Genomic DNA, 19,223 nt, shown 5'->3' with positions numbered 1-19,223 from the left:
TAAAATAAATTATGTAAGTAATTTAGTACAAAAAAAATGAGATAAATTTGATTGTATAATGAAAATTAATAAATATGCTGAGTATTTAATATAATATATTAATTTAATTATTTATTAAATAATGTAATAATTTATATTAAACAATGCAAGTAAATTATACTTACGGGAACATAACGTCAAAAAAAATGTTTGTAATTATATGGACTAGTATTCAATTTAAATCACTCAAGCATATGATTTAAAAGCACTTGTGTAATTTTATTTGTATGTAGCTTTTCTTCGGCCTGTAAAATTTTTTTTGCATGCTGCGTGTGCATGGCAAAAAATCAATCTCATGATTTTTTTTTTCGTAGCGAGCTTAAAGAAATATAACTTCATAAAAAAATTAATTATACGTAGGGACCGGAAAAATTCGCGGGTTCAATGACCTGCAGGATGAACTCCATAGTTCTACGTACACTCGGTCAAATGTCACCCACTCATTGGCTTCTGTCTTGTGAGACGTCCCAACGTAGCAGCCTGTGATTTGATAAAGCTTTGCTCGGGCGTTTATCATTGGCCCAGAGTCATCCAGATGAGTTGTGAGTCAATAGCAGAGGCAGGACTGAGGTATAACTATTTGTTTTTTAGCCTATCGCGAAATGAATTCGCGAATTTTTCCGGTCTCTAATTATACGGTGTACACATCAGATTGTGTGAGTCCGATGGAGTCCGATCCCATTTAACACGGCGCCTCACAGAGCCGCTCATCTGTCGCGTAAATAAACAACAAACAAAAGACCGTGTTTGTAGTCCCCTCAGACAACCCCTCGTCCTGGATCTCACGCAGTTTGGTTCGCGATAACCTGTCCCCCTGCAAACCCCCCCCCCCCCTGCTGCCACGGCCTCGTCGGGGCCATCGCACCGCGCAGGATGTGGGCGATCTACGCCTGCCCCAACAATTACCGAGCGCCGGGCGCCAGGTCAAGGTTCGTAGGGCAGGGAGATGCAATTTTGATGGAGGGGGGGAGGGTGTATAGTGTGTTTAAACGCGCCCGACTATGCGCCCCAGTTATCACGCCTGTTTAGCGTCGGTCGGGATTCAGTCTAGACAAGTGACGTCACCGCAAAGGCGTTATCTACTTTGAAACGGAATCTTGGGGGGGGGGGGGGGAATGGAGCCGGGGGGGGGGGGGGGCGGGGCTTTTTTTTTCCTTCAGGAAATGAACCTGTTTAGTTAGTTATCATCGTGCTTTCGCAAGATTACGCAGTGTCTCTGTGTCTTAATTAGCTTCATTCGAAGTGTTAAAATACCAACAACCAACGTGTTGATAAATTTGAAGCAAATATGTTGTTCATATATATTTTTTTTCTTTTCGTTAAAGGAGAGAGACAGAGAAAAAAAGGAAGGGGCGCTTCTATATACACATACGTCCTTGCGTCACCATTTTATAGGCTCAGTCCTAATCCCCGTACCTTTATAACTGATTTGAATAAGTTAAACGAAAATGTACATGTCATATATGATACCGGCCGTGTGCCCGATAGGAAAGTATTTGATTCTCATTTTTGATGAATTACCAAAAAAAAATGCCGATACAACTTAATTTTATTTACAAACAGGAGCCTAAACACCAACTTCCCCATTTCTAACTTAAAAAAATTACAAGTTCCCATAAAATTTTTCATCCTCTATTTAACCCTCTTAACACAGGGGTCGGCAAACCGCGGCTCGCAAGCCACGTGCGGCTCTTTTCATATGATCTCACGGCTCTACAACTCAACTGCGCTGCCACAACACAACAAAAAATATGTAAGTATATGCCGAAACAAAATCAAACAAAAGGCACAGTCACAACGCGTGTACTTAACCTGTGCCCTCGCACCCTTACCAACGCAAATTAATATTTCCTGGTTTTATAAGTAGAGCTCTACTACTGACTAACATATTTTTTTTTTACATTCACATGTTTTTTTTTCTAAGTAGCCTTTATTTTTAAGACTTTTATGTTGAATTAGTGAATAAAATATTTTTATTTTATCTCTTTTTTCCCCCATCGTATTAAAAGTCCGTGCATATACAGAGAAAATGCACGGTGCGGCTCTCTAAAGAGTTGAAAATTCTGTGGTTTAATTTATATTTGGCTCGTCTCAACTCGAAAGTCTGCCTTACCCCTGCCTTAGGGGATGACTTTTCAAAAATCCTTTCCTAATGCTCACCTGCGTTATGTAAGGAACTCCCATGCATGATTTCATGCTTCTAGACAAACCGGTTTAAGCTGTGCGTTGTCTATCTATCACTCAGCCAGTGTTATTAAGTAGATTTGTATGATAAATTTCCAATACAATTTATAGGTTAAAAACTATCTCAATATATATGTATATATCCAGTTACCTACGGTGCAACAGACGGGGTAAAAAAAAAGCATTAATATGAGTTCGATTAGACCCGAACTAGTCTGTTGGTGAAGTGATCCCGTAGGTACCCATTACAGTTTTAAGTTACCGAAGCTATGCCGACCTGACCCATTACCACTGGTGCTCGAATATTCATGCGACCGTGGGTACGAGCTTTATCGTGTGTTCATTGTCCGGCCTCGGGTTGTTTACAGACGTGATGGCCAACACATTTTTTTTTTTTTTTTTAGGGCAAGACACGTAATAAATAATATTGCGTTTCTAAATCAGTTTTTTTTTCTTTTACGTTATATACATCAACTCATGAATAAAATATTTGTGGCATGTGACGAAGTAACAAAAAATTGTCTTTAAAAAAAATGTGAGTGAGTCTTTCAGTAGGCTACTCGCCAGAGATTTATTTTTGCGCAGGAAAAATGAATTCAAATATTAAAAGTGGTCGGGTTAGGTTAGCTACATTAAAACACTTTAAAACAACACTATGGACGGTTAGTTAGGTTAGTACAGCTACATTAAAATGAACAGAGAAATATAAACATATATATAAATGAACCCGAGGTTGGGCGAAGGTGAATATTCGGGCGTGTTCGGGCAGGGACAGAGCTTGTTGTACATCTTAGGCTTCCCGTCTCGCGTCGCGACTCTCTGCCGGACCGTAATCACGAGGCGCGGGTCTTGCCAGCGACCGGGTTATTACCAATTATGCCCGCGCGTTCCATCGCCGCCTCCGCGACGAAAAATCTGGCCTCCGCCTTTTTCCACCACGACGTCATCCTCTAAAGCAGTTTTTTTTTTTCGCTTCCTAAGAGCCCATACTCGGGCGAAATATTTTAGGCCCTTGAATAGGGCACCCAACTGCTTCTACTCACACAGTTCAGGACAATACGGCGAGCCCCGACACGGAACCTCTCATTGTTCGATTAAAAAAAAAAAAAAAAAAAAAAAAAAAAAATAGTTGTCTGTAAATTCGGTTTACGGACGATAGTTTAACGTGACAACGTCATAACAAAACATTGATGAAATGATTGCATGCTTTTATGAATAAAAGTGAATCATTTTTATTGAATTATAACTATTTTGTATGGATATAAAGGAGTGAAATGAAATCTACAATTTCATTGATAAATTTACTTTTATTTGCACTCATTAATTCAAATATGTTTACTACTTTAACGAAGAGATTATTTTAACTATAACTTTTATACATGTTTGCTATTTAACTTCTTCCAATCTGTGTTATTCTGTTAAGGATAGGACGATGATAGGAAAAGTAGGAAACGAATGTGAGTGTTTCAAGTTTAATGTGCCTTGAAAAAGTCAAATCGATGGTTGTTCCAATCGAGTGGAAGAGAGATAGATGCCGGCGCAAGTGTACATTGAGCGTAACGGGACACAGCGTAACGGGACAATGTGCGTAACGGGACAATGTGCGTAACGGGACAATGTGTGTAACGGGACACTTTTTAGTGCGTGCAGCCGGCGTTCATCGATTTATTAGACGTTGTCACGTCAAAAAGAATTACTGGATTAAAAACCACATTTGAAGAATGACAGTTGGTTGAAGATTAAAATGAATAGCAAACGAATATTCTTTATTTAAATACGCACCTAACATTTAAAATATGCTTTTTATGGGAGATCACAGTTTGTTTGAAATCCACATTCTCAACACTCCAAATTTTAACTGGCGATTGCGGCGCATTTACAAGTTATTTCCATGCATTAAACCTCTACAAAGCTCCTAAATAAATTAAAAATCGACATCTGAAACCGATGTTTAAAACGAAACCGATTTTTTTTTAAAAATATGCTCACTTTAGAACGAAACTCCCATCTAACACGATGTTAATAATTGGTCACACTACTACTAGCGCCGTTAGTTCGCAGGCCGCCGCGAGCTTCAGTAATCCGACGGAGAATGAAGGTAAGTTGCCAGACTTGTCTATATGACCGTGGATCTGAAAACGGCTTATTTTGGCTTGTTTCCTGTGTGCTTGCGTGTTCAACGTTTTTGGTCGGTATTTAGGTTTCTCTGTGACACACAGTTAAACCAGCAAAGGCGTGTTATATATATATATATATATATATATATATATATATATATATATGTTTAACAATCTGGATGGTACATGGTACGAAAACACAGGTGCGACTCTGCCTGAGGACGGGAGCAGATAGTTCCCGAAACGTCGCTTTTTTCTGTTTTGGAAAAACTATTGTGTTTGTTTCGTCTTTTCGTTTTGTCGTGTTTTTGTCTCGTTTCAACCGTTGTGCTGAATATTTTTGGGTTCAATATTTTTGTGTCGTCATCATTTGTGGGGGTTTTTATCGTTCTATTCTGTTTCGGGAAACTATTGTGTTTGTTTCGTCTTCGTTTTGTCTGGTTTTTATCTCGTTTCAACCGTTGTGTTGAATTTTTTTGGGTTCAATATTTTTGTGTCGTCATCATTTGTGGTTTTTTTTTCTCGTTCTCTTAGTACATATTATTTGTTTTTCTTTGTTTGCTGACCATATTCCTGTTACGGAATATTTTGTGGTGTTTATATCCTGTTGACAACAGCAATTTTTGCTTGAATTTGTGTTTTTTGTCTTTCGGGTATTTTTATTTTTTTATTTTTATTTTTTAGTTTTCTTCTACAGAAAAAGTGCTTAGCAATGGCGTATGTCCAAAAACTTACATCAAGTCAATCTGGATGGTAACAACCTGGCAACAGCGGGCGCCATCTACTGGGATCCAAGCGCGAGACAGACTGTACCGGCAGGCGTGCTTCGCGACAATGAAGACGATCGGGTAATCCCACTAGAGCCCCCTGCACAGCTTCCCATTGTCTGGCAGGCTTGCGCTATCGTCGTCCAGTGCCTAAGCATCCGCCGACTGGCGTGACGTACTCTTGTGCCATTCAGAAAAGAATAAGAAAAAAAAAATGTTTCGCGTTTCAAAAATTGTTCCTTCTGAGCCCCCCTTCGGTTGCATCCGGGACGTCTACCGTTCCACGTTCACAACGTAAAGTTCTGGTTCCGCACCGCAAGCTTCGTGAACACACACAGGCAGATGTTTTCAGTTGACCGATACATAACGGCGGTGATGTGTAAACATACATATATAACCTCGGTAACGAACACATTCACGCGTGCTCATGTTGCAAATGCACTTTCACTACACGAAATTTAACGTAGAATTCTTCAAGATAATGCCGAGCGTGTTAAATACATACGTAAATTTTGTCTTCAAACTATATTTCTTGACGTGAATACACACGTATAATATAGAATGAACCGGCTCTGATAAAAGCGAAAAACACTTGAAAAAAAAATACTAAACACTGGCTTTGTACCTGATTTTAAACAAGGAATTGTATTTAAGTATTATACTGACATCTTGTTAAAATGCATTAAACAGTTAATACTATAGTTTTTTTTTCCTTTTGTCTTTGTAAACCATTTCAATTCCATGTGACTTCGTTTCGAAATTACTCCTACCAATTGCCATATAGTGAGAGCTAAGATGTGTAAACATCAAAAAATTATTTTTATATAAAAAACCTATAGTCAAAAACCATACCAAAACTATTGATTTTTGCATGAATGAGTCGGAATTCGACCGACAAATGTCGGCTGCAATTTCGACACGAGCATAAGAAGTTAAAAAAAAAAAACATGTGACGATTATGGTCTAAATTTCTTCCCGAGGCTTGCAAACGCTTTTGTAGTTAGAAATTAACGAATATTTTGTTTGAAATAATAGAGAAATTACTTTAATTGAAGAAAAAAGTTCTACATTCACTGCAAAACTTGTCGCTACCGTAGAATGATTTGAGTTCATTGGAGGTGACACCCATTTTTTCCATACGTTTTAGTGATTTGCTACCGACAATTATTTCAATCAGTGGCGTACGCACGGGGAGGGGAGGGTGGCGATGTATCACCCTTCCAATACCAATATCCCCCCCCCCCAAACAATTATTCTATATTTACCGTAAACTAATGAAAGCTCTTCTATCCCCGTCCCCCATAAATGAAATTATGCGTACTGATTAAAAAAAAATTGACGACCGCGGAAATATTTGCGGTGGTTGCATAACTTTGTTAGTCAAGCGTTATCCAGACGTTTAGGGTCGCGTGCAGAAGTCTGGTAATTAATCTAAAAAAAAAAAATCTTACAAGTTAATTAAAAGGAGGAAGAGAAACTTTTCTCGGCCTCGGTAATGACCGTGCAAGCCAGTCTTATAGTTCCCTCTTAGATACTTACCCTGTGATTTACAATTAACCAGTTGTGCGACTCCAACTTTAAAGGAGTATGCATGCATGCCTTGGGAATCACTTAAAAATATAAGTCGTACATATTTTTTCAGCTTGATGTTACGTAATTATCATCACTTGTCCGTCTTTTTACAAACATGATATTACACTAATTCAGTGAATATCTGCTGAAAATATCTATTGCAGAAAAAAACACAAATACAATGGAGGAAACTAGTTGAAATTTTATAAATAGCCATTATATAAGAGTAAAAACGAATTAAAAGAAAGAGAGAAAAAAATAATCTAGTAGGCGTGACCGAGCCTTGAATGCCAGTAAAATTTTGCTACATTTGACGAAATATTTTGTAGTGGCAAAATCTTTTATATAAATTTTCCTTTGTCGTATCAAGCGTTTCTTTGCTAAGAGCTCAACTTATAAAGCGTATACCAGCCTTAAACTTACTGTTTCGTGATGAACCTGTAGTCGAATTTTTTCAGTATAACTCTGACGCGTCCTATAGGCACACACATTTTTATTTTATTTCTTAAAATATATCTTAGTGTTTTTTTTTCATTTAATAGGAAAAGGCTAATTTGTCAGTGAGCTAGAGAATAAATAATAAAATAATCGATACTTATAAATCTAATCATGTTGTTGTTGCACTACACGTAACTGCACGTTTGAAGAATCAAAACTTTATTGTTAAATGTATCATGGGAGTTGAAAACATTTTACGTTACCGAGATGGTGTTTGAAATAGTTCAGAACCCTAATTCATTCTAAAAGTCGCGTTTTGTCCATTAAAAAAAAAAAATTTGTAAACAGCATAAGATAATTTGTCAATATAAACCCAACCAAAAGTATTGTAATGTTAACAAAATATTATTGTATGACTACACTCTCACGCTTTTCTTCGTAGACAAGGTCACTTGCTTCGACACGCATTTTGAAAACAGGCTAGAGTAAAATATGTTCTCACGTGAACGCGCTATCAAGTGAAGCATTGTGCGGTGGCCAGTTTCACATCGCGTTGTTAATAATGTGAAACGAATACCTATATACACGACATTACGTAACGGTGGGAACCGTTCGTGAATTGTGGGAATCTCGACTGTCAGGTTGACCCGATGCAGCTACGGCCAGACAATAACCCGCCCTTGAAAACTTCTTCCAAGTAAAATACCTGAAAAGATTACGTCTTCCACAAAAAATTATATTTAAAGTCCGAGCTATCAGCTTGCCCCTCAAACATAGCCAAAAATCAGTTACGGAAACTCCTGCAATTAAAATTGTCAAAATTGAATTTTTTGATAATTTTCTTCTCAACGGTCACTTAAAAAGAATCTCAGCTGATTTTCTCAAGTATTTTGGATGGTTTTTGAATAAAGACGCTACTTATTTTAGTCGTTATAGTGTTGTGGCTTCCGGAAATTTTCTACATTTATATATTTTTATTGGTTTCATGGTCCCTAAACCCAGAATACCATAATTAACTAAATCACGATAAATGCCTACATTTTTCACAAATTACTTCCAGACCGATTAATAAAATATAGCTTTATTAAGTATCGTTCTAGTTCGTTAATGGACAAACTCGGATCAAGAAGATATAAATTGAGAGAGGTAAAAAAAAAAACCTGGAAGATTTTGTGAATTAATGGCAATATTTTTTTCTTCAAATTTTGAACGTCAAGGTCAAAGTCATTCAAGATGGCCACCGTGATGTCACAATCCAAGATGGCTTAAATCGGCTATAGCTTCTCACTCCGACACCTGTCATCACTACCCGGACACACTTACACTGCGCAGAGCTTCAGAAGAAACCAAGCTATTTGAAAACTGCTCATGATTTCAAGAGTGGCGTCTGTTTGCGCAAAATCATTTGAGAATTCGCCGAGGGCAGAAGAGTAGTTATTCTGTTTCCATACCTATTTTATTTTGAAACTGTACTTGTAGGAGATTGTTTTCAGTTCACCGCTCAAATCTCTTAGTTGTCCTATGCACGACGAGAAGACTCGGGCTAGTTCAGTGCCTTGCGCTTAGAGGCGACACCGCGCTAGAAATACCAGCGAACGTCGCGCTTATCATCCCGCCTCACTAAAACACATGCACCCCTGACGAGGCGGGGACCCTTAGGGTTAAGATCCATAGTTTTTCAGCCACCAGGGAAATTATTTCTCCCGTGAATACCATTGTAGGTAAACAAACGTAAAGCCATAGTTTTGTAAAGAAAGCTTTGAATTTTTAAAAATATGATGAAAAAAAAATTCTCAAAAAAATTTTTTTTATTAATTTTTAATTATAAAATTTTAAAACTAAATATCGGGTGTATATAAAAATTGTACAAGGCTTTTGCTTTGCACACAAAGTAAATGAAGTATCCCGAACAAGTCTATGTCACTTAAACGATTGCACACCGTACAAAATTTAAATTATTTGAGTTTAAAACTTGTTATTTAATGGCCAGTCTACAATAGCAATGTCCTAAACTGTGTCCGAAGGACACTCGTCGCTGATTGGTCCGCGTGACCCTCTGACGTCATGCGTCAAGTGGGCGAAGGTCCGAACCTACCTGGTCCGAAGACATTCGTCAATTTGAACTTTTTTTTCCCAACCTGTGTACTTCGGACACAAAAAAAAAAAAGAACAGAACACTCACGATATTTGAATTTCCGGTTCCCGTTTGAAAACGTGGTGTTTTTTTTTTCTGTTATTGAAAGAAATGGAAGGTGTTGTCAGTCACTTATAACTTACATAAATTTCATAAGTTCAATCTCAAACTACAAAGCATCAAAACAGTAAACAAAAACATTTGGTTTGGCACATTCACTGCGCTCTGGTGGCAACTTTAGAAATCAATACTTTCGGACATCGGACATCGCAATTGTGGACAGGGCAGTTTACGGTGAGACAATGTGACGTCACTCACATTCGGATAAGGACAAGGACCACGCACAGGTTCGGACTATTGTAGACGGGGCTCAAACTGACGCGTGTAGCTCGTGAAATGGAAGAATAATGTGTGAGTTCAGTATTCACGCCGCTAGACGTCAGGCACGATGAGTTTAAGAGTTTGGCCGCTACTACACGCCCAAGCCAACTGTGATCCCGAGGAGGGGAGTGACGGGAGCGCTAGTGTCGCAGTGAGAGAGGGGTGGGGAATGAGGAGGGGTATGGTGACAACTCTACTTGCCGTCCCACCCGCTACATGATTCGCTCCGAGCCTTGAGGCGGACTAGGGAAAGGAGGGGACAGTGTGGTGGAAGGGATGACAACGGAGGGAGGGGTCCGTCTGACCTTGGGTAGTTCACATTTTTCCCGGGACCACAGTTGGCTTGGGCGTGTAGTAGATGTCCCAACGATCGCAGAGGATTTCTGCGCCGCTCGCCAACTCTCAACGGCCGTGCGCTCGGGCCTCGCCGACGTGAGAGATAAAAGCTGAGAGAGCTGTTCCGTCTGTTGCAGACCGCAGTGTCCTGTGGAGATGGCGGGCAGCAGTGGTGCCAACGCTCCGGGCGGTGCCCCGGGGGAAAACACGGTGAGTGGCGCCACTTTTCAACTAACGGAGAGCGTTCAATCCAAACAACAAACAAACAAACCCACAGTTCTTCTTATTTTTCAAACAACCGAATCTTCGTGGAAACTACGCAGCAGTGGCGTAGCCAGGGGGGGGATGTGTTTTGGGTGTCCAAACACCCCCCCCCCCCCCCCGAAATATTAAAGTCACGGACACAAATTTATGTTATTTAAATCCAATACTTTAATTACGAAAGTGCTTAAATAGCACCAATATGCACATTAAAATCAAATTTTTTTTTTTGGGAGGGCCCCCGGACCCCCCCCCCCCCCTCCCTAGTACGGGGACAGGGTGTAAGTAAACACCCCTCGAAAAGAAATCCTGGCTACGCTCTTGTACGCAGTGTTGCGACTCACAAGTTGTGCGTTGCGAACGTTCTGACGAATTGTAAATACACACACGTAAACCAAAATAAGAGATATCTTACTGTGTACGTGACCATATTTTTTTAAATATTTTTTTTTGTTAATATACCAAGAATAACATAATTTTCGATTCATGGTCACAGTAAGTGCCCGTGCATTTACGAGGTTACCTGGATAATATTCCCCCCCCCCCCCCCCCAGCGTTCTTCGTAAACTGAAGGTGATAAAGGTTAACAGTGTGCGTGTTGTAAGGTTCCTTCGTGAGGGGGGGGGGGGGAGCTGAATTGTTGCCCCTTGGATGGGCAGCCCGTCAGGATTTTTCTGGCAATGGTTTGTTTGTACAACAACTGGAAGGGCAGACCATCAAATTTCTGAAAACATGTTTCTTTAAGTGTTTAAATAATCCTGAAAACTTGCCCCTTGGAAGGGCAGCCCATCAGGATTTTTCTGACAGTACCTAGTGTTTTTGAAAGGTTGTCTGAATTGTTGCCCCTTGGATGGGCAGCCAATCAGGATTTTTCTGACAGTGGTTAGTTTGTAAAGCGACTGGAAGGGCAGCCCTTCCAGTATCTTAAAATGTGTCTATTTTCGTAATTTTATAATTATGAATTGGTGCCCCTTGGAAGGGCAGCCCATCAGGATATTTTTCACATGAGTGTTTTTGAAAGGTTGTCTGAATTGTTGCCTATTGGATGGGCAGCCCTTTAGGATTTTTCTGACAGTGGTTAGTTTAGGTTAGGTCACTTTACAAACTAACCACTGTCAGAAAAGTCCTGAAGGGCTGCCCTTCCAAGGGGCAGCATTTCAGTCGCCCCTTCGTGAGCTCTTTAGGTTGCGGGTACTGAACGTTACGAGGGGCTAGCTTAGTCCGGGTTTGTAAGCCACTTAACGGGTGTATGACCCGTTCCAGGTAGTTATTTTGTATTTACGTTCCACACGGTCAAACTTGCAGACTTTTGAGAGGCTAAACTTTCACAAAATGAAATATATATATATATATATATATATATATATATATATATATAACCCATACGTTTTACATAATTAGCTGGCAAAGTTGCATTTTTATTGTTTTGTGCCGTACGCATAAAAGTTGCATTTTTATTGTTTTGTGCAGTACGCATAAGGGTAATAAAATGGAATATAAAAATGGAATTTTTTTATGTTTAAAGACAATTTTTTTGGCTGCTATGTGATTTTTTGTGTCTTTCACAAAAAAATATTTTGTTACGTCTAGCCTTTTAAAATTATGATTTTAAAAGGTTAACTGTAATTGAATAAATTTTTACGGAAGAAATTTGAACCATACCATGAAGTAAATAGCCACCGGCAATGCCTTTAAAACCAACGTTATTCAGTTATTTGTTACATTTGGTTCTCCTTATCCATACTGCACAAAATTGTTAAATATTTCAACTTTGTCAGGTAACTATGCGAAAAGTATGCTCTACGTATATATAATTATTTTTTTCCATTTTTGTAGAAGTTCGGCCACTAAAAAAGTTAGCAAGTGTATCCGTATTAAACGTAAAAATAAAATAATGACCTAGACCGCGACATACCACGTTAACGTCGTAACAACTCAGCACGCAACCAATGCAAGAATTACATAGTCGTTTTTGAAGCAAGAAATTCGAAAACGTTACCAACCCAGCAACTTTAAATTTTTAAAAAAAAAAGAACTTTGGGAAACAAATTTCTTCCCCTGGGATTCTTCTGATGATTCATGCTTATCACGAAAGTATGTGACATTGTCAGTAATTTCATTTAAAAGGTTTTTTTTTTTTCACTGATCGAAAGTGTAACAAGCAAAAACATTATGTATACCTATAACCAAACAACATTGTCGCCTTCTGCACACGCAGATAATGTCCGCCTTTTTAAAAGTTTTCTGAACACTTCACTTAAAGCTCGGAAGGCGCAAACGCAGCCGAAACACACAAAGAGTTGAAAGTTGACCGATGTTTGCGTTTTTTTTGCACCGTTGGTAGTTTATTGAACGGGCATTCGAAAACGTGGTTATTAAAACTTTTTGCGTGTTGCGTTGTTTGCATCCCCGGCTTTAGCGCTCAAATGTTTCATATAGTGCGAACCAAAGGTCTTCCGATCTCTCGGTGGGAAAGGAGGGGGGGAGGTTTCTGGCCACCATATCAGAGGGTAGACCGGGGGAATTATCAAAATTCATATGCCAAAAGATAAATTTCTCTGAGAGGGCAATTGATTTCTCTCTGAAGTCCAATAATACATTAATCATAAGAATTATTATAAACGTATGCCAACAAAATACACGTTTAATTACCTTTAAAGGTCACACAATGAATTGTTAGTATTAAACTTGTGTTAATATAAGGTGAATATAACAAACACAACTCGTACGTTAATGTAAGATGTTACAAAAACCGCAGGCTAATGTATGGTGTCGTTTCATTGCAAGCTTCCCTTTTTTTCAGAATGGCAGACGTTTAGAGTTTATAATGAAAATAAGATTTACTTTTCTTATATATAAATTTTTAAATAAACCACACGTTTAATATGAATCGTATGTGGTGTTTATATCCTGCTGACAACAGCAATTGTTTGCTTAATTTGTGTTTTTTGTCTTTTGGGTATTTTTTTAGTTTTCTTCTACAGAAAAAGTGCTTAGCAATGGCGTAATGTCCAAAAGCTTACATCAAATAGTGTATTATTTTTTATAAAAAAGTTTTATTTCCAATTTTCAATTTTGGAAATGTAGGGTAGGCCGGGGACTAGCCAGCCTGCCCGCTGGAGCCGCCACTGAGAGTGAGAAAGTAAACGAGCGTGCTGCAATGCAAACACGCCATTGACTATCTCGCTCGTCATCGTTGCACTTTTCGTAGCCCTCTGAGCGTTTGACTTTTTCGTTACGGTTTGACGACGTCATCGACTGGAACTCCCACTCTCCCCCCCCCCCTTCCACCGGCCCTGTAAAGAAGTTTTATTTCAAGAATCCGGGTTGGCTGCACTGTAAATTATTATTATTTTTTTGTAAAAGTAACAGAAATATTCATGTGAAATTACAGGCATTTGTAAATTTTTGTGCATTCACACTGTATCACTAAAAATAGTGTTCGCAGTAATACTGGGTTCAGATTCTCACCCGGGAATTTATGATTTTGTTTTGTCCCAGTGCCTCCAGTAGTTAGTTATTGGTAAACCGTTCCCTTAATAGCTTTCCAGTATTGACTGCGCACATTAATAAGCATGATACGACAAAATAAAGTCAAATGATTGAATATTCGATTATATTTGCAATGGCTATATATAAATATAATGCTCGAATGAAATATCAATTAAAATATAAAATTAAGCGCCAATTTTTGTAAGAAATATTCACTATTATCTGAAGAAAAACAAACGTATTTCATATATTCAAAAATAACCATAGCCATGTGTTGTACAAAGTTAAAATGTGTTTCGTGCTGTATTATAAACTACTAGCGATCATAATATCGCTTTTAATTGTGAATGTTAACAAATTTAATTTTTTTATTAACTTGTATTAAAAATATGACACAAAATTGCAGGGAAAAAAAATTCTGTTTATCCGATCACTACCAAAACTTCAAAGGATCGCCTGCTGGGCTAATCTGAAGATTTCCTGAAAATTTCATCAAAATCGGTCCAGCCGTATACACACATCGATTTTTATATGTATAGATTTATTGGCAACTGGTTTCAAATGGAATCTTTTGTAAAATTACAGAAAAGTTTTTTTTTTCTTCTGTGTGGTGAGGCGGAGTCGTGGACGGCCATGATACGCGTGAAGGGGAAAAAAAGGAAGTGGAGGGGGGTGTTGAAGTGAGCAGTCGCCCCCCGCAGTCGCGGCTGCGAAGTGAGCGAGGACTTCCCGGCTGTTTAAAAAAAAAAGGGGGGGGGGGGGGCAGCGGTAATCACGACGGGGCTACTGGCGAGTTCCTCCCTCCCTCCTCTCCTCCTACACATGTGGGTGCTCTAGTCAGTCCAGCATGGCCACCACAAGGGTGGGGGCTGGGTGGACCCCTGGGTTTAAGGGCCCGGGACCAGCCCTGTTTATATTTCAAATAATTTTTTTACAAAATTGAAAAAAATGAATATTTTATAAATAAAGCTTTGTTTGGACTTATAAAATAGTAACCATAAATTATACCCTGTATTTTCAGGTTAAATAAACATTCTGAAAAGAGCGCAGGTAAGAAATAACCATGCAATTATAACGTAGCACGGGGAGGGAGGGGGGGAGGGGGGTTCCAGGCCCCGTGATCGAATGTTAGGGCCATGCGGCCCAGCTCCACCTCGGCAGCTCCAAGTGTAATTCCCTCCGTTTCCCCTGGAGGAGTCCCGCCGACTCAGGTCGTCACACCGCGCAGGGGCCAGTGTGACACCTCGTCAGCTGACGGGCTGACGGGCTGGAGAACCAGTCCCAGGGCAGTAAGTGCGTGGGCGGCCAGTCGCACCGGGAGATCCCCCCCCCCCTGCCGAGGTTTCCTCAGCGGTGTGTCGTGTCTCGCACGTGATGTGTGCGGTCGCCCGGGGCTCTTGCGACCGAGCCCCAGGATTCCCCCAGTCCGAGACGGCCATCGAACCATCGAACCATCATCCGAAGTTCCCCTCAGGATAGCTGTCTCTCGGAGGAATGAAATAAAAAAAGAGTCTCATGAGTAGGTATATAAAGTATGTATGAGGACAGGGGAGGAGGGAGGGGGATCGGGGATCCGATCCAGCCACCTTAAGGCTTCGCTTCATCACCCATGTTGGATTACGTCACTTCCGCCGGCCATACACGCACGAAAAAGTATCCCGTTACGTTCATCAGCCATGTACGCACGAAAAAATGTCCCGTTACGAGTAGTTGGAAATGGGGGGTTCAAGCACAGGCGCAGGAGCCCGCCATCTTGGATGACGTCATCGGCGGCCATCTTGGATGACGTCATCATGACCTTTGACCTTGACCTTGTCAATCTATGCTAATCTATGCTAATCTATGCCAATCTATGCCAATCCATATGCTAATCTATGCTAATCCATGCCAATCTACGCTAATCTATGCTAATCCATGCTAATCTGTATGCCAATCCATGCTAATCCATCCGCCATTTTGTATTTCTAGAAATTTCCACCAACTTCGAATCATGACGTCACCGTTGCACTTTGTGTCATGGGCGCCATCTTGGATTTGAATTTTTTTTTTCGAACTTTGAAATTCGATGTAAACATCAACCGCCATCTTGTTTTCGTCTGTTGGTGGCCGCCATCTTGTTTTCGTCTGCTGGTGGCCGCCATCTTGTTTCGTCTGCTGCAGGCCGCCATCTTGTTTCCGTCTGCTGGAGGCAGCCATCTTGCGACGTCATATAGTTCTGTTGGTCGCCACCAGATAGCAGCAGGGATTATTTTATTTTTTTTCTTTAACTAAAATATTTTCAGTGCCGAAGCTGGGATTCGATCCATGGGACGTGAAAACGTCCAGGATGTCGTGGTTACGAGGCGGACACCTTGACCACTAGACCACGAGACCAATTGGGATATGGTGGAATAAATAATCTATATATGCTACGTACTGACGGCAAGTTTATGATAAATGGGGGAGGAGGGTGTTTTTGCCTTCCTTAATGCATGCCTAAGGCGCCACATTTGAAATTAAAATTATTATACAGCCGCCATCTTTAATTCCAGCACAGACTACCAGATGGCGCTAAATTCAAAAAATTAGTTGCCAGAGGTGCCACCATCTTGGTTCTCAAGTTGGCTGGTAGATGTCGCTAGTATCGCGCGCCAAATTCAAAAATTAGTTGCCAGAGGCGCCGCCATCTTGGTTCTCAAGTTGGCTGGTAGATGTCGCTAGTATCGCGCGCCAAATTCAAAATTAGTTGCCAGTTGACTAGCGTATTATTCCATACGGTGCATGTATATAAGCGAGTCCTAGACAGCAGGATGCTCAGTTTGTTACTGACGTCGGCGGTGTAAGGATCGCCTAGTTTGTTTCTTCTGGTGCATGAGTCGTGTCAATTAGCTGTTCTTGAGATTTCGATAGCATCACAGAAATGGAAACAATACAACAAAAATTGAGACTATACAAAAAATTGAAACTATACAACAAAAAAACTGAAACTATACAACAAATTGAAACAGCAACATCCAAACTATTCGCAGAAAAATATTTACATGTCATCACCGACATACCCGTGGGGGACCGTGCGGATACCGTCTTCACATATTCGACGCTTATCGTCCTCCCATGTTATGGCCAGCTTATTACTGTATTCACTGTACAGCACATGCTGCCTTGATCGTATGGCCCTAACGCCTGCCCTTCTAGTGCGGTGGTCTTGCAGGGCATCCAGGTAGTCATCGAATGTGATGCGGTTTTTGACCACACAACGCTGGATGCCCTTGGCCTTTTTCTCGACCATGTCACCGCACTTGTAGGCATAGAGTTTGGCCCGCAGACTGACAAACTCGCTCATTACTTCGCCCCCACACTCGTCCTTGAATTTGCCAACAACTTTCTTGTTGATGGGGGAGAAGCATGGGTGGTCAGGAGGGTAGCAGCTGGTGTCGAATTCAGACATGAACTTAGGGTCCGCTCTTAGATCATGGTAGAAGTCCTGTGTCTGAATCTCATACACAAAGCTGTCTGTATCCATATATGCCAGATGAATATTTTCCTGATATTTCGGTTTCATAGTATTATAGTGGAAGTCGTACATGAGTGTTTTTGATAGATCAAGTACTGCGAGTCCGGCATAGATCGGCTTGTCGAAAATGATGGTCTCATGGTTCAGGTGGACAAGACTCAAGTTTGGCTCATACATTGTGCGGTCCTTGAAGGACGGACGACACACCAACTTCTTAAAACGCTTCTCGGAGCACACCAACTCCATTTTGAGCCTCCGTCTCTTGTTCTCAATTAGTTTGCCAAATGTCGAGTTCACAGCGAGCTTGAAGAACTCCTTCTCGAACTCGTTGGCTGCTGCTTTGCGCTTGTTGGTGTTCAGCCGAATATAGGGCTCCAACCATGCCGACTGCTCAAACTGAAGAACTTTATGTATTCTTATGATTTTTAGACCATGCGATACTGCTTGCTGTAGGTTTTTGTAGTGCACGATGTAGTGCTCTTTATTTTCCAGCGTTGTCATCAGCTTTGATTGCTTTGAGCCGGGCGGACACTGATTTACGGGAAGAAATGGCAGGTCTTTGTGACTTTCGTGGAGTTCGAGAGGGTACTCCACATCACACTCGATAATGTAGCCTGTGGGTGAATTTTCCGGAATAGACATGACATCAATTGATGTGTCTGTCCATTGGAAATGACGAATGGGGAGCGGCAGAGACATCGCCCACCCGTACAAGTTGTTTGCATCAATGTACTCCAGGAATGTGGATGGCTTGGAAGCATCATGTGTTTCTGGTACGTATGCGTTATTGGCTACGCAATGACGTTTAATGCTTTGCGCTACACCACCACGAATACCAGCCTCCACAAACATATACATGTCATAATCTGTGAGTAGCTCTAGCTGTACACCTGTGGTTCGAAGCATCGCGTCGAAAGAGAACCCAGGACAAGAAATGTAGTGAGACGGATCTAAACTATATGTTTCCAAGCAAAGACTGCGGAAATTCTCGAATACGTCCGCCAAAATCAGAACATCCGTCTTTAGGTACAAGTCAGCGTACTCCCCTAAGGTAGCACACTGAAACTTGTCCCAGACATTTTGTGCGTGAGCGTAATCCGCCTCGGAAATACCAGAATCAGTCAGAATATTAAAGAACTCATCGATGGATGGAAGACTAGTATCGTCTAGTCGAGCAAAAGAATCAACGAAGTCGTAGGGGAAGACTCCCTTGCGGGTAACCAACTCCAACTCATCAGGAGCGAAAAACTCAGCAGTACTTATAAACTTGTCTGCAGGCAAGAACTCGGCGAGCGAAGCAAGACCCCGACTCATAAAACGGAACGTATCGACAAACTGAATGCTGAACTTATCATGTAACTTTTTGGAAAAAGTTATCAGCTTCTCCTCTGAATTCGGAATGATGAAGATGTCTTTACTATCATACCCCAACTTCCTGATAATGAAGTTCTGGTCGTATGCCAGGTTGTGGAAGAACACAATCAACTTTTTTGGTCTGCGCCTGAGAAGGTTGCAGTCATTACATGCAGACCCAATAAATTCGCCGGTGAAGTGATTGTGGTCACGAACTTTCTTTACAGCCCCTCCAAACTTTCCCCCACAGTAGCAACAACACCTTGCTTGCAGAAAAGCAGTGTTTTGTGCATGTGTGAGCGGAGTCATAGGAACATATGTAGAAAATATTTTCTGTACATCATGTCCAATCTCCACAATGCGGGATATGAATTTATCTTCTGCGTCACACCCCCTGTATATTTCAGGCTGTGAAGGAAGTGCAGAAGTGAGGTGTGCTGGAATGACTGTATTATCTGCTTTCACATAAATGCAGTAGCTGTATGCTTTATGCTTTTGGTACTGCAGTGTGTATGGCTCATCAGGATTCAGGTGACAGGTATGGATTTTCTCCAGAATAGCTTCAAAGTCACAATATACCACGATGGACATCTTATCACTGTGATGGAAGTTTTTGAACTTCAGAACAGGTGGCTGGCCGTTTTCATCAAGCTGTG

The 19,223-nt window shown here is 40.7% G+C and overlaps 1 protein-coding gene across 2 annotated transcripts in view; it reads left to right on the top strand.

The window, feature by feature from the left end:
- Positions 1-19,223, top strand: part of LOC134534857 (inositol 1,4,5-triphosphate receptor associated 2-like) — a 194,679-nt gene that overhangs the window by 42,672 nt on the left and 132,784 nt on the right. For both annotated transcript variants that reach the window (XM_063373495.1, XM_063373496.1), the window contains exon 2: positions 10,106-10,178. In XM_063373495.1, the coding sequence (XP_063229565.1) occupies positions 10,106-10,178 (73 nt within the window). The remainder of the gene's footprint in view (positions 1-10,105; positions 10,179-19,223) is intronic.

The sequence above is a fragment of the Bacillus rossius genome, chromosome 8 (genome assembly GCF_032445375.1).
Source record: "Bacillus rossius redtenbacheri isolate Brsri chromosome 8, Brsri_v3, whole genome shotgun sequence".
Classification (NCBI taxonomy): Eukaryota; Metazoa; Arthropoda; class Insecta; order Phasmatodea; family Bacillidae; genus Bacillus; species Bacillus rossius.
Note: the sequence above shows the minus strand (reverse complement) of the source record. Positions and strands in the feature narration are given on the sequence as shown.